Source organism: Nicotiana tomentosiformis, chromosome 11 (assembly GCF_000390325.3).
Source record: "Nicotiana tomentosiformis chromosome 11, ASM39032v3, whole genome shotgun sequence".
Taxonomy (NCBI): Eukaryota; Viridiplantae; Streptophyta; class Magnoliopsida; order Solanales; family Solanaceae; genus Nicotiana; species Nicotiana tomentosiformis.
In genome coordinates this window covers 49,956,076-49,970,481 of record NC_090822.1, presented here as the reverse complement: position 1 = coordinate 49,970,481, position 14,406 = coordinate 49,956,076, and the positions used below count along the sequence as shown (strand labels likewise).

General features: G+C 41.8%; 1 protein-coding gene across 1 annotated transcript; it reads left to right on the top strand.

Moving 5' to 3' along the window:
* Window positions 1–4,299: 4,299 nt before the first annotated feature.
* Window positions 4,300–4,662, top strand: LOC138901423 (uncharacterized). The gene has a single exon (XM_070189184.1). The coding sequence runs from the start codon at window positions 4,300–4,302 to the stop codon at window positions 4,660–4,662; it is 363 nt and encodes a 120-aa protein (XP_070045285.1).
* Window positions 4,663–14,406: the final 9,744 nt, after the last annotated feature.

Below are 14,406 nucleotides of genomic sequence, written 5' to 3'. Positions count from 1 at the left end.
CCTGCTGCTACCCCTGGACTCCAGGAGACTTTAGCACATTTCCTGAGCATGTTCGGCACTTTGGCGCAGACGAGATTGATCCCTGTTGCACTAGCCACATGTCAGGTTGGGGAGGAGCTCAGACTCCCATGTCACATACTCCAGGGTAGCGAGTCCATGTTGATCAGGTCCCGGGAGTTATGCCAGCACAACCTGATATTCCGGTTCAGCCTGAGATCAGGCCAGAGGCATCTAAGGAGGAGCAGAGGAGACTTGAGAGGTTCTTAAAGTATGACCCTCCTACTTACAATGGCACAGTTACTGATGATGCGCAGGGTTTTCTAGACAAGTGCCACTGTATTCTCTGCACCATGGGTATTGTGGAGGTGAGCGGAGTTGCCTTTACTACATTTCAGCTATTAGGAGCAGCATATAGGTGGTGATAGGCTTATAAAGAGGGTAGTCCAGCTAATGCAACCCCACTCACTTGGGCTTAGTTTTCGGATACATTTTTAGAGAGTTTGTTCCCTAGACCCTTCGGGATGCATGGCGCACAGAGTTCAAGCAGCTACGACAGGGGACTATGATAGTGTTAGAGTATACTATCAGATTTAGTGAGTTATCCTGACATGCACCTGCCTTGGTTTCTAGAATCAGATAGCGAGTCTGCTGATTTATCGAGGGGCTTAGTTATGGTCTTAGATTCATCATGGATCGAGAGTTGGAGACAAATACTCCATTTCAACAGGTTGTAAAGATCTCTCAGATAATGGAGCATATGCGGGGTCAAGAGAGGGAGGATAGGGAGGCTAATAGGCCTTGAGATTTTGGAGGATATAGCGATGCCCGAGCTCCAGTTTCACCTCGTCATGGCAGAGGTTATGTGAGTTGACCAGTTTATTCAACACTTCCATCCACTAGCAGTGCTCCGACTATTCTGAGGTCTTAGGTCATCCATTATGCACAACCACTTTCCGATGCAGCTCCTGCATAGGGTGCCTTGAGAGGTAAGTCTAGCCGACCAGGCCAGGTTCAATTTTAGCATCCACGCCTGCCGAAAGGTTGTTTCAAGTGTGGAGATACTAGGCATATGATGAGGGACTATCCTAGACTTAGGAGAGGTGCACCTTTATAGACTCAATAGGCTCCACAGATTCCACAGGGTCACAATTGTAGTTGTTGCTCCAGTTGTCGCTCCACCTGAACCGCAACCTAGAGGTGGAGGCTAGGTGGGTAACGGTCGCCCTAGAAGGGGAAGCCAGGCTCGTGTCTATGATTTTTTGGGTAGGATGGATGTTGTTGCATCAGATGTTGTCATCACATGTATTGTTCCAGTCTGTCAAAGGGATGCATCAGTTTTCTTATCCTGGTTCCACTTATTCATGTGTGTCATCTTACTTTGCTCCATATTTAGTGATTCTTTGGGTGTTACTGTATATGTGTCCACGCATGTGGGAGATTCTATTATTGTAGACCGTGTTTATTGGTTGTGTTTGGTCACTATCGGTGGTTATGAGACTAGTGTCGACCTTATGCTACTCAGTATGGTGTACTTTGATGTGATCTTGGGCATGGATTGGTTGTTACCCTATCACGCTATTCTAGATTGTCATGCCAAGACCGTGACATTAGCTATGCTAGGGTTGCCGCGGTTAGATTGGAGGGGTGCATTGGATTATATTCCTAGCAGGGTGGTATCCTTTCTAAAGGCACAACGAATGGCTGAGAAGGGGTGTGAAGCATATCTAGCGTTTGAGGGATGTTAGTTCTGATACTCCTACCGTTGAGTCAGTTCCAGTTGTGAGAGATTTCCCTGATGTGTTTCCACCAGACCTACATGGCATGCCGCTAATAGGGATATCGATTTTGGTATTGACCTAGTGCAGGGCACTTAGCCTATTTGTATTCCACCATATTGTATGGCACCAGTGGAGTTGAATGAGTTAAAGGAACAACTTCAGAAGTTGCTTGATAAGGATTCATATGACCGAGTGTCTTACCTTGGGATGCTCCAGTTCTATTTATGAAGAATAAAGACAGCTCCATGAGAATGTGTATTGATTACAGGCAGCTGAACAAGGTTACAATCAAGAACAAGTACAACCTACCATGTATTGATGATATGTTCGACTATCTTTAAGGTGCTCAGGTATTTTTGAAGATTGATTTAAGGTTAGGGTACCATAAGTTGAAGATTCGGGATTCAGATATTCCGAAGACTGCTTTTAGGACTTGCTATGGTCACTATGAGTTTTTGGTGATGTCATTTGGGTCGACCAATGCCCCAACAACATTTATGCACTTGATGAACAGTGTATTCCATCCATATCTTGACTTTTTCGTCATCATATTCATTGATGACATATTGGTGTATTCTCGTAGCCAGGAGGATCATGAGAAGTACTTGAGGATCGTGCTCCAGACCTTGATGGAGAAGAAATTATATGCAAAATTTTCCAAGAATGAGTTCTGGCTTGATTTAGTGGTGTTTTTTGCTCATGTTGTGTCTAGTGAGGGGATTAAGGTGGATCCGAAGAAGGTGGAAGCAGTTGAAAGTTGGCCCAGACCTTCTTCTGCTACATAGATCCGGAGTTTTCTAGGCTTGGCTGGTTATTATTGCCAATTTGTAAAAGGGTTTTTATCCATCACAACTTCTTTGACCAGATTGACTCAGAAGGGTACCCCATTTAGGTGGTCTGATAAGTGTGAGCAGAGCTTTCAGACTCCTAAGACCGCCTTGACCACATCTCCAGTTCTAGTTTTACCTTCAGCATCAGGTTCATATACAATTTATTATGATGCTTTGCGGATTGGCATTAGGTATGTCTTGATTCAAGAGGGTAGGGTGATCGCTTATGCTTCGCGTTAGTTGAAGCCCCCATGAGAAGAACTACCCAGTACATGATTTAGATTTGGCAGCCATTGTTCACGCATTGACGATTTGGAGGAACTATATTTACGGCATGTCTTGTGATGTATTCACAGATCATCGGAGTCTTCAACACTTGTTTAAGCAAAAGGATCTGAACTTAAGGTAGCAGAGGTGGTTAGAGCTATTAAAGGACTATGATATCACCATTCTATATCATCTCGGGAAGGCCAATGTGGTGGCCGATGCCTTGAGTAGAAAGGCTGAGAGTATGGGTAGCCTTGCATATATTCCAGTTGGAGAGAGACCGTTAGCATTGGATGTTCAGTCTTTGGACAATCGATTTGTGAGGTTTGATGTTTTGGAGCCTAGCCCGGTTCTATCTTGCATGGTTTCTCGGTCTTCTTTGTATGAGCGCATCAAGGCGTGTCTGTATGATGGCCCCCATTTGCTTGTACTTAAGGACATGGTGTAGCACGGTGATGCTAAGGAGGTTTCTATTGGAGATGATGGGGTGTTGAAGATGCAAGGCCAGATTTGTGTTCCAAATATGGATGGATTGCGTGAGTTAATACTTGAGGAGGCCCACAGTTTACGACATTCCATTCATCTGGGTGCCGCGAAGATGTACCAGGATTTGAGGCACCATTCATCTGGGTGCCGCGAAGATGTACCAGGATTTGAGGCAGCACTACTGGTGGAGAAGAATGAAGAAAAATATAGTAGAGTATGTGGCTTGATGTTTGAACTGTCAGCAGGTGAAGTACGATCATCATAGACCGGGCGGTTTGCTTCAGAGACTTGAGATTCCAGAGTGGAAGTGGGAGCATATCACCATGGATTTCATTGTTGGACTCCCACGGACTTGAAGAAATTTGACGTAGTGTGGGTTAGTGTGGATAGACTGACCAAGTCTGCACACTTCATTTCGGTTGTGACTACCTACTATTTAGAGCAACTAGCTCAGATCTATATCCGTGAGATTGTTCGTCTGTAGGGTGTGCTGATGTCTATTATCTTCGATTGAGGCACATCATTCACATTGCATTTTTGGAGAGCTGTGCAGCGTGAGTTAGGCACACAGGTTGAGCTGAGCATGACATTTCAGCCCAAACAGACGGGCAGTTTGAGCGCTCCATTCAGATCTTGGAGGATATGCTACATGCCTGTGTTATGGATTTTGGGGGTTCATGGGATCAAATCCTACCCCTTGCAGAGTTCGCCAACAATAACAACTACCAATCGAGTATCAGATGGCTCCTTATAAAGCCTTATATGGGAGGCAGTTTCGTTCTCCAGTTGGTTGGTTTGAGTCGGGGGAGGCTAGGTTGTTGGGCACTGATTTGGTCCTAGATGCTTTGGAGAAAGGCAAGTTGATTCAGGATTGACTTCGTACAACATAGTCTAGGCAGAAGACTTATGCTGATTGGAAGGCTCGTGACGTGGCATTCATGACAGGAGAGAGAGTTCTACTCAGAGTTTCTCCCATGAAGGGTGTGATGAGATTTGGGAAGAAGGTCAAGTTGAGCCCTAGGTATATTGGTCCTTTTGAGATCTTTGATAGAGTTGGTGAGGTGGCCTACAGACTTGCATTGCCACCCAGCTTATCGGAAGTTCACCCAATATTCCATGTTTTTATGCTCCGAAAGTATCATGGTGATCCGTCACATGTATTAGATTTCAGCTCAGTCCAATTGGACAAGAATTTGACTTATGTTGATGAGCTGGTGGCTATATTGGACAAGCATCTACGGAAGTTGAGGTCAAAGAACATTGCTTCAGTGAAGATTCAATGGAGAGGTCAACCAGTCTAGGAGGCGACTTGGGAGACCGAGCATGATATGCGTAGCCGTTATCCTCACCTTTTCGGCACTTCAGGTATGTCTCTATACTCGTTCGAGGACGGATATTTATTTTAAGAGGGGAAGAATGTAACGACACGGCCGATCATTTTAAGTATTTTAGCCCTGTTTCCCTATTTGATGTTTTGCAAATGTGTATTTGTGGTTACGTAACTTGACGAGGTGATTGGTTTGAATTTGGCTGAGTTTGGATTTGATTTGGGACACTTAGTCCCTTGGTTGAAGGCCCTAGTTGTAAGAATTGACCGAAGTTTGATTTTTGTATAGACGACTCTGGAATGGTGTTTCTATGGTTCCTATAGCTTTGTATGGTTATTTTGGACTTAGGCATATGTCCGGATGTTGATTTGGAGGTCCATAACTTGTTTTGGCTAGAATTGGCTAAAATTGTAAAGTTAAAGATTTGGAAAGTTGATAGGTTTGACCGAGGCTTGACTTTATTGATATCGGGCTCGGATTGTGATTTAGGAAGTTGGTATAGGTCCGTTGTGTCATTTGGGACTTGCATGCAAAATTTGAGGTCATTCGGCGTTGTTTAGGCTTGTTTGGCGCAAGTTTTGAATTTGGAAATGTTCATTAGTTCATTAACTTGAATTTGAGGTGCGATTCATAGTTTTGATGTTGTTTGGTGTGATTTGAGTCCTCGAGTAGGTTCATGTTATGTTATGGGACTTGATGGTATGCTTTAACGGGGTCCCGGGGGCTTCGGGAATGTTTCAGACTGGGTTTGGATTGATTTGAGACTTGGCTGTATTGCTGAGTCTGTTGAGATCTGGTGCTTTCGCACCTGTGATGTTTGGGCTGCAAAAGTGGCTGACTGGCCGCAGATGCGAGTTTTGGATAGGGGAGCTGGGCCCGCAGGTGTGGACATGGCAGCGCAGATGCACACCTGCAAAAGCGGAATTTCTCCACAGGTGTAGATATTGGCTAGACGAGCGGGGATTGCAGATGCAGTTCTTTGTCCGTAGAAGCGGACGCGTAGGTGCGTTTTTTGTTCTGCAGAAGCAGAATTGCTGGGTCTTGAGTGGAGGCCACATCTGCAATAATTTTTCTGCAGATGCGACTGCTGGGCCGCCGAAGCGAAAAGCCTGGGCAGATTATAAGCTTGGACGAGAGTTTTATTTCATTTATCACATTTTGAGTTAGAGAGCTTGATTTTGTCACGACTGCAATTTCCCACCTTAGGATGTCGTGATGGCACCTAGTCTCTAAGACTAGGTAAGCCTAACATGCATTGAGAAATAACAGAAATAATAACTTAAATATCAAATTAAAACTGTCAAACAATCATAGTAGAACCCAAACGGTAAACTGTCAAAAACTCCCCAAAACCTGGTGGAACCGAGTCATAAGCTCTACAACGAGTGCATTAAAATTCTTGAAATACAATACTGTTTTGAACAAGAAATAAACAGTAGAACATCTAAGAGTAGAAGGTGACTTCGAGGCCTGCAAACATCGAGCAGGTGTACCTTGAAGTCTCCGAAAATAGCTAATTAATCACTCGCATCCATCACGGGCAGATGTACCTGGATCTGCACAAAAATATGCAGAAGCTTAGTATGAGTACACTATAATGGTACCCAGTAAGTATCAAGCCTAACCTCGGTAGAGTAGTGATAAGGCCAGGTCAATACACCTTCTAGGATGAGAAAGCTGAACAAATAACAACATTGTATAATAATGGAAAGCGAGGAAGTAATGACATATAAGCATTTCAATAATGCAAGCTAACAACAAAAATTTAAGCGGTAAAGGCAAAAAGAAGTGAACACATAATGAGAACAAGTACTCAAATACAGACAAAATATAAGTAAAACAATGAAGAAATCAACAAGAACTGCTCAACCAACAAGCCTTTTTAACATGGAATATAGAACAAGAATCACAATCGAGGTACCACGCCTCATATCCACATTTCACAATTTCAATCATAATATTTCCTTATATCACTACGTGAGCCTTGCATTTATTTTTTAAAAACATTTTCCGGAAATAGGTACATGAGTTTTAGTCCCCTTATCTCACCGTGTGGCTTCAAGTAATTCCCTTACTAGCAACACGCGTATAGATTCCCACCTTATCTCACTGCATGCATATTAACCCCTATCCTTATACCACCACATGCGTATCAATAACACAACATAATAATCAACTGCACCACACGTGCCCATGTCATGCCCCGATGTAAGGACCCATAAAAAAAAAAAATTTCAAACCAAAAACTCGGGGTTTCGTGGTGCCAAGATAGATTCCTGCATTATTATAGTAGCTCACCGCGGTTCAGACTTTTTGGATTGAACGGTACCCCACGGACTTAGAGGAAAATATTTCACAGAAGAACGCATTTCTGCGGCCCATTATGCGGCCGTATAACCACTTTGCGGACCGCATAATGGCCGCAGAGTGAAGCAGAAAATTGGCCAATTTTGAGACCAGTTATGCGATCACATAATCGCTTTATGGGCTGCCTACTGATCGCATATCTGCCTTGAACTTTTGCAATGGGGAGTTCTGCGGTGCATTATGCGACTGTAAAACAGGTATGCGGACCGTATACTGGTCGCATACACAGTCCAAAAATTCTAGCCCCTGAGGGCTATTTCTGCGGTCACTTTGCGGACCGCAGACCTATGTCGGGGCACCCATTTTCTTAATTTAAAATCCGAACCCCATTTCGTTAAATCACCCCTTTTGATTAGTTTGAGCCCATTTTCTGATATTTTCTAGAGTGATAGATGGAGAGTTCTTGTCATGTCCCAAAATCGTGGAGCGCGACCGGCGCTCAACTGAGTGAACCCTATCGAGCAAGCCTGTTAGATTTTTTCTACCCAAACTCATTCATGAATAAAGAGAATATATGTTTTCCTTAATTAAACAATAAAGTGGTCGTGTTTGTAATTACCAATTTCATACCTTAAGTTTCACCATTTTTAAAGTCTCAAATGGACAAGTAATACAACCACAACATAGCATAGTTTGTCTTTACCAGTACCAATACACAACCCACACTATGTCTACAGAGCCTATATAGATAAAGAAGAGTACAATGATAATGCCGGCAACAAGGCCCCGACTATACCTCAACCATAATACATAAAGAACAAAAGATACATGACCCCAGGATGAAGTGGGGCTCACCAAGTCAGCTGGGAAGAAGGTGTACTGCTATCACTGATCAATGTCTCCTGCTGTGGAACCACCTGCATCTATTTATAGATACAACGCCCCCGATAAAAGGTACATTAGTACCGTCGAATAGTACTAGTATGAAAACTAAACACCAATTTAAGAATTTAGAAATACAAGATAATTATGATGAACCAGTGCGGAAATAGAATAATATAGATAACCGTCTAAACCATAGCAAGCTTATTAAAAGATATCAACAACATTTATAGGATTTAAGATGAGATCCTCTATAACCATCTTCACACAAAGCGGCCCCGCCGCCTCACCCGATGTATGCAGGTGGAGGTGTACGTACAATACCACAACTCTAATCAAGTGTCCCTGTCGCCTCACCTCAATGTATACAGGTGGATGTATAACCACAGTACAAAGAAACTACACAAAGCGGCTATGCCACCTCACCCCAATGTATGCGGGTGGAAATGCATTAATGATACCAATACCAACACAAAGCGGCTATGCCGCCTCACTCTAATGTATGCGGGTGATGGTGCCACAACAATACCAAAACCATACACAAAGCGGTCGTACCGCCTCACCCCAATGTAAGCAGGTGGAGGTGCAGTCCCACAATATCATAATCCCTAAACAAAGCGGTCATGCCGCCTCACCCCAGTATATATGCGGGTGAAGGTGTATCACAATCACAATATCTATACCATAATCCCCACACAAAGCGGTCATGCCACCTCACCCTAATGTATGCGAGTGAAGGTGTATCACAATCATAATCTCTACATAACTTGGCATAATACCTTTCACATAAATCACGACTATAAATTATAACATGTGTATACGTAATCCATAGTTTGGGACATATCCTCAATTTATAATGCAATATGATAAGAAAATTTGAAATATGAATTGAACATATATCTTCATCATAAAACTTATCGGAATACTCGATTTATAATCAACATCTCGGAACATATAAGGATAATGAGAATTCCAACTATTAAAGAAGAGTTTAGCCAACATACCTCAATTGAGCTTCCTTAAACTCTAAAACGTTCCGGAATTCTTAGCAACTTCAATCTATTTTGGAAATATAACAAACTGAATCATAATTAGGCAGATAATTATGGTTCTAGCTCATTTGAGCATTTTATCAAACACTAGGTGTGCATTAAGGTTTCAAGGCCCTTTTATGGAGGATTCCATCATCCCACAACCCAATCTTTACCATTTTTAGCTCAACAATCTTCCTACATCCTTTGATAACACATGCATGTAAGATAACCAATCCTCTTGCCCAGAAATTATCTTGCTTATTATCCATTTCTACACAAAATTCAAAATTGAGGGTTAGGGTGTAGAATCTTACCTCTAGGATGAAAACCTAGTGAGTTTCCCTTCTTAATATTCCAAAACTTGGGCAAGAATTGAAGGACAAATATTGGAGAACACCTTCTCACTCTAGGGCACCCTCTCTCACTCTAAAATGTCAGATAATAGCTGAAAAATGACCCAAAGAGTGTATTTAACGAAGTAGGGTCGGGTTTTAAAAACCCAAAAATGGAATTCCGGAACAAGGTATGCGATCGCATAACCGATATGCGGACTGCATATTGGTCGCATAGTTGGTTACAAAATAGCCAAAAGAACTGTCTGTGTATTCGGTCACTATGCGGTCAGCATAACCATTATGCGGTCGCATAATGCACCGCATAACAGTTATGCGGTCGCATAGTCGACCGCATAATTGCTTCCAATTGGCCTAATTAACTGCCTCACTCTGCGGCCATTATGCGGTCCACAGAGTGATTCTGCCGTCGCATAATGGACCGCATAAATGCACTTTTTCGCCAAATATTTTTCTTTACTTTTCGGTGCATTGTTCAACCCAAAAAGTCCGAGCTGCGGCGAGCTTTTCTACAATCCTCAAACACGTAAGCCTAGTCCGACACCATGAAACATTATTTTCTTTGCAAAATTTACCAGGCTTACCACTTAAGTACTTCGAAATATTTCTGGGGTGTTATAGTTCTAGAGGGAGGGCCTAATTTTCATCAAATTGATCTTCAATCATCAATTAAAGCTTTGGAAATATTCAAGTAGGGCACCAAATTCTTCTTCCTAAAAGGTAAGACTTCATCACCCCAGCTCTTAATTCCAAACGTACCTATATTGGGGTACTAGTGTGATACTTCATGGGGATGGGGGTGATTACATTGCATGCATGTAAGATAAAAGGGTGTAGGGAGAATGTAAGCTAAGAATGGAGATGAATGGGTTATGAAAGATGAAACCTCCCATGAAAAGAACCTTGAAACCTTAATACACACTTAGTATTTTATTAAATGTTCAAGTGGGCTAAAACCATGAATGTCTTCCTAATTTTGGTTCAACTTATTATATTGCTAAAAATAGATTGAGGTTGCTAAGAGTTCCGGATAATTGTAGAGTCAAAGAAGCTCGATTGAGGTATGTATGGATAACTCTCTTCTTCTTAGAATCAAACTCCTGGTGTCCGAATAATTGTTGTAAGTTCCGACTTGATCATACTAGAATTGGTTGTCTTAGTGTGTTTGGTTGAAAGATTCATGCTCCCTAATTGTTCTAGATGTTTACCATGTCATCATGCTATTTGAGAACATAATTATGATTTTTCAAGCTCCTTCCCCTATGTGTGCAATGCCTTATGTGATGGTACTTATCGACATGAATGATGATGTTATTTGAACGAATAAAAAGGGAAAGACTTGAATTGTAAAATGTGCCCAAGTGCCAAGAACTACTTAATAAATGAGGCTGTTTGTTCCATGTAATGAAAGATGGTAAAGAAATGTGAATTGAGTGAACAATTGAAAGAGGTTATGTCTCAAGTGAGATGGCTTAGCCGATCGGGCCGAGATCGGATGCCATGCTGTACACATGGTGGCATTGTGAGTTGTGGCACTTGGCACTAAAGATTATTAACCTAAAAAGACGGAAAGATTAACTCGGAAAGTATATGATCCTTACTTGGTGTTTCTTTGTATTTTGTGAAGCACTTTTTGATTATTATGACTGTCTTCTCTTTGTTTCACTGTTCATTCTACTAAGATTGGTGTTTGCCCTTACAAACTAGTACTATTCGACAATAGTAACATCCCTTTTGCTGGGGACCCTACATCTTTGAATGGATTTCGGTGGTTCCATCGCAGATAGCGCCGATCGCAGATAGTGGTGCTCTCTTTCTCTCCTCACAACAGTCTTGGTGAGCCCCATTTCTTCCAGGGGTCATGTAGTTCTTCTTTTGTATAAGTTTTCACATTTTGAGGTATAGTCGGGGTTGCCGGCATTGTCATGTTGGTCTTTTGTTCCTTTAGAGGCTTCGTAGACGTTTATGTGGGTCATGTATGGATGTCAGAGTGGTCATTGGATCAAGTTGTATTTTAAAACTCTTTTCCACTAAAGTGTAAACCGTATGTGCTTTTGGAAACTTAACTATGACATAATGTATATAAGGAAAAATGAACTAGCAACGTTTATATATTTATATAACTGATCTCTCCCCTGTTTAACAAATGGTGATGCGTTCCCTTTTTGGATTATGAATGAGTCGGGTAGGAAAGGTTTAATAGTCTTGCTCGACCGGGTTCACTCGGTTGAGCGCCGGTTGCGCTCCCTGAGGTTGGGGCGTGACACCCGACCTCAGGGAGCGCTACCGGTGCTCAACCGAGATACCCCGGTCAAGCAAGCCAACGAGATGCTATCTACCCGACCTTACGAATAAAGTGAAGATGTATTCCATTAATTAGACAAATGAGAATATTGCATGAACAACACCAATTTCATTACCATTAGAACTTCATTCAATAGTTCCTAAAATATTACATTACGCATTCATAATTTAGAAGTGGAAATATGTGATGCAAAATACAATAGTTTTAGTTTAACATTTCCAAACCAAGATACAACCCACACTATGTCTACAGAGCCTCTAATAGATACAAAAGAGTAGTATGATGGTGTCGACAACAAGACCCCGACTATACCTCAAAACACTATACATAAGGTACAAAAGATACAAGAAACCGAAATGGAGTGGGGCTCACCAAGTCAGCTGAGAAGAGGGTGTACCACTATCATTGATCGATGTCGCCTGTTGTGGAACCACCTGCATCCATTAAAAAATGCAGCGCCCCCAGCAAAAGGGACGTTAGTACATATGGAATAGTACTAGTATGTAAAACTAAACACCCTCTCAATAGAACTAGTAACAGTACAATGAGAAAAAAATATGGAATGAATGAGAGCCTCAAACAATATCAAAGTGTCAAGTTAAGAGAAAGGCAAATTTCAATTAAATTCCAATATTTTAAGTTGGGAGATCTTTAGTACCGATATACCACCGTTTTATTAGCACGGAGTCCGATCACGGCCCGATCGGCTAAGCCATCTCACCCAAAGACATCCAATCACAACACCACCACGTGCACGACATGGCATCCGATATCAACCCGATCGGCTAAGCCGTCTCACAATAGTGCCGTGTGGGTCGACATCACATCACATCCCGCTAGCAATCATCTCATCCCAATTAAGGGGAATAATCTCAACACATCAATTTCATCCCATTTAAGGGGAATAATATCAACACATAAATACGGGAATTTACCCCTCAATCACTCCTACACCGGCATATGTAGTTTCAGGGTTAGGTTATTTCAACCGATCCTTCCTCGGTGACTAAATGATACTCCCAAAATATTTGTTACAGAAAGGAGTTACAGTTCATTTCATAATCTTTCACATGCCTTTTCATATCATTGGCACTAGTGGCCACAAGTGTAATTTCATTCTTGGTACGTCGGCCGTATCTCATATTTCATACTCACTCCTTTCACTTTCAAGCATCACATGGGTTATCAACAATAAGGGCATCTATAATCAAGACTTTAAGTTCATATATGAGCAATAAGAGTCTTAAGCACATTGAGTCTTTTTTCCACAATTAGGCCCAATAACTTGCAATTGAAATAGGATTTTAAATCATAGCACCTTTGATACATTGGTCATACTGGGTTACATTCTCGGAGGAGATCATGATATGATAGGAACAATTTTAACACATTTTGAATACATACATCTTGCAACACAACACTTATTTAGAGACATCAAAATTGTCAGGAAGGACTCGGAATATGAGAAATAAGAACATGAGCCAATCATGATTGCAACTTACGAGGACATCATGGAATTCGATTCTACAAGATGAGTTTAGCCAACATACCTCGCTTGAGCTTTCATTAATTTACTACTTGTCACGCCCCGACCTCGGGGAGCGCGACCAACGCTCAATCGAGATAACCCGACCAAGCAAGCCTGTACAATACCTTCTATCCTAACTCACTCATGAATAAAGAGAGGATCTATTTCATTAATTGGACAATGAGGAGGATCATGTGAACAACACCAATTCATTATCATTAGTTACATCATTTATAAGTTTCAAAATACATACACTTTCATAGTTTGAAGTGGAACATGTGGTACAATACAACATTACTAGTTTGACTTTCCCTACACCAACCTACAACCCACACCATGTCTACGGAGCCTCTAATAGATACAAAAGAGTACGATGATAGCGCCGGCAACAAGGCCCCGGCTATACCTCAATACATAATACACAAGGAACAAAAGACACACGACCCCGAAATAAAGTGGGGCTCACCAAGTCAGCTGGAAAGAGGGTGTACCGCTATTACTGATCAAAGCCGCCTGCTGTGGAACCACATGCTTCTAGTAAAGATGTGGCACCCCGACAAAAGGGACGTTAGTACATATGGAATAATACTAGTATGAATAACTAAACACCCTCTCAATAGATAGCGTAATAAAGCAAGGAAGAATAATTATAGATTTAATGGGATCCTCAAACAACATCAAGACATCAAGTTAGGAGCAAGATAAGTTTTCAAGTAAATTTCCATATTTTAGGTTGGGAGATCTTTAGCACCGATATACCACCGTGATTTAGCACGGAGTACGATCACGGCCCGATCGTCTAGGCCGTCTCACCCAAATACATCAACCACAATCACAATCATTGTCACAACCTCAATCATTATCTCAATCACAATCAATCACCACTATGTGTACGGCATGATGTCCGATCTCGACCCGACCGTCTAAGCTGTCTCACCACAATGCCGTATGGATTGACATCATCCTTTGCTAGCAATAGTCTCATCCCATTTAAATGGAATAATATCATCACATCAATCTCATACCAAATAAGGGGAATAATCACAATACTCACCTATACCGGCACGTGTAGGTTCGGGGTTAGGTCACTTCAACCTACCCTTCCTCGGTGACTATCGATACTTCCAAATGTTTATTATACAAAGGACTTTCAGCTCATTTCATAGTCTTTTACTCATCTTTTCATTTTATTGGCACTAGTGGCCACAAAGGTAATATCATTCTTGGCACGTCGGCCATATTTCATATTTTATGTTCACCCCTTTCACTTTCAAACGTCATCATGGATTATCAATAACAAAGCATCTC

Coding starts and splice junctions, on each gene's coding strand:
- LOC138901423 (XM_070189184.1), top strand. CDS start 4,300: ATGACAGGAGAGAGAGTTCTACTCAGAGTTTCTCCCATGAAGGGTGTG.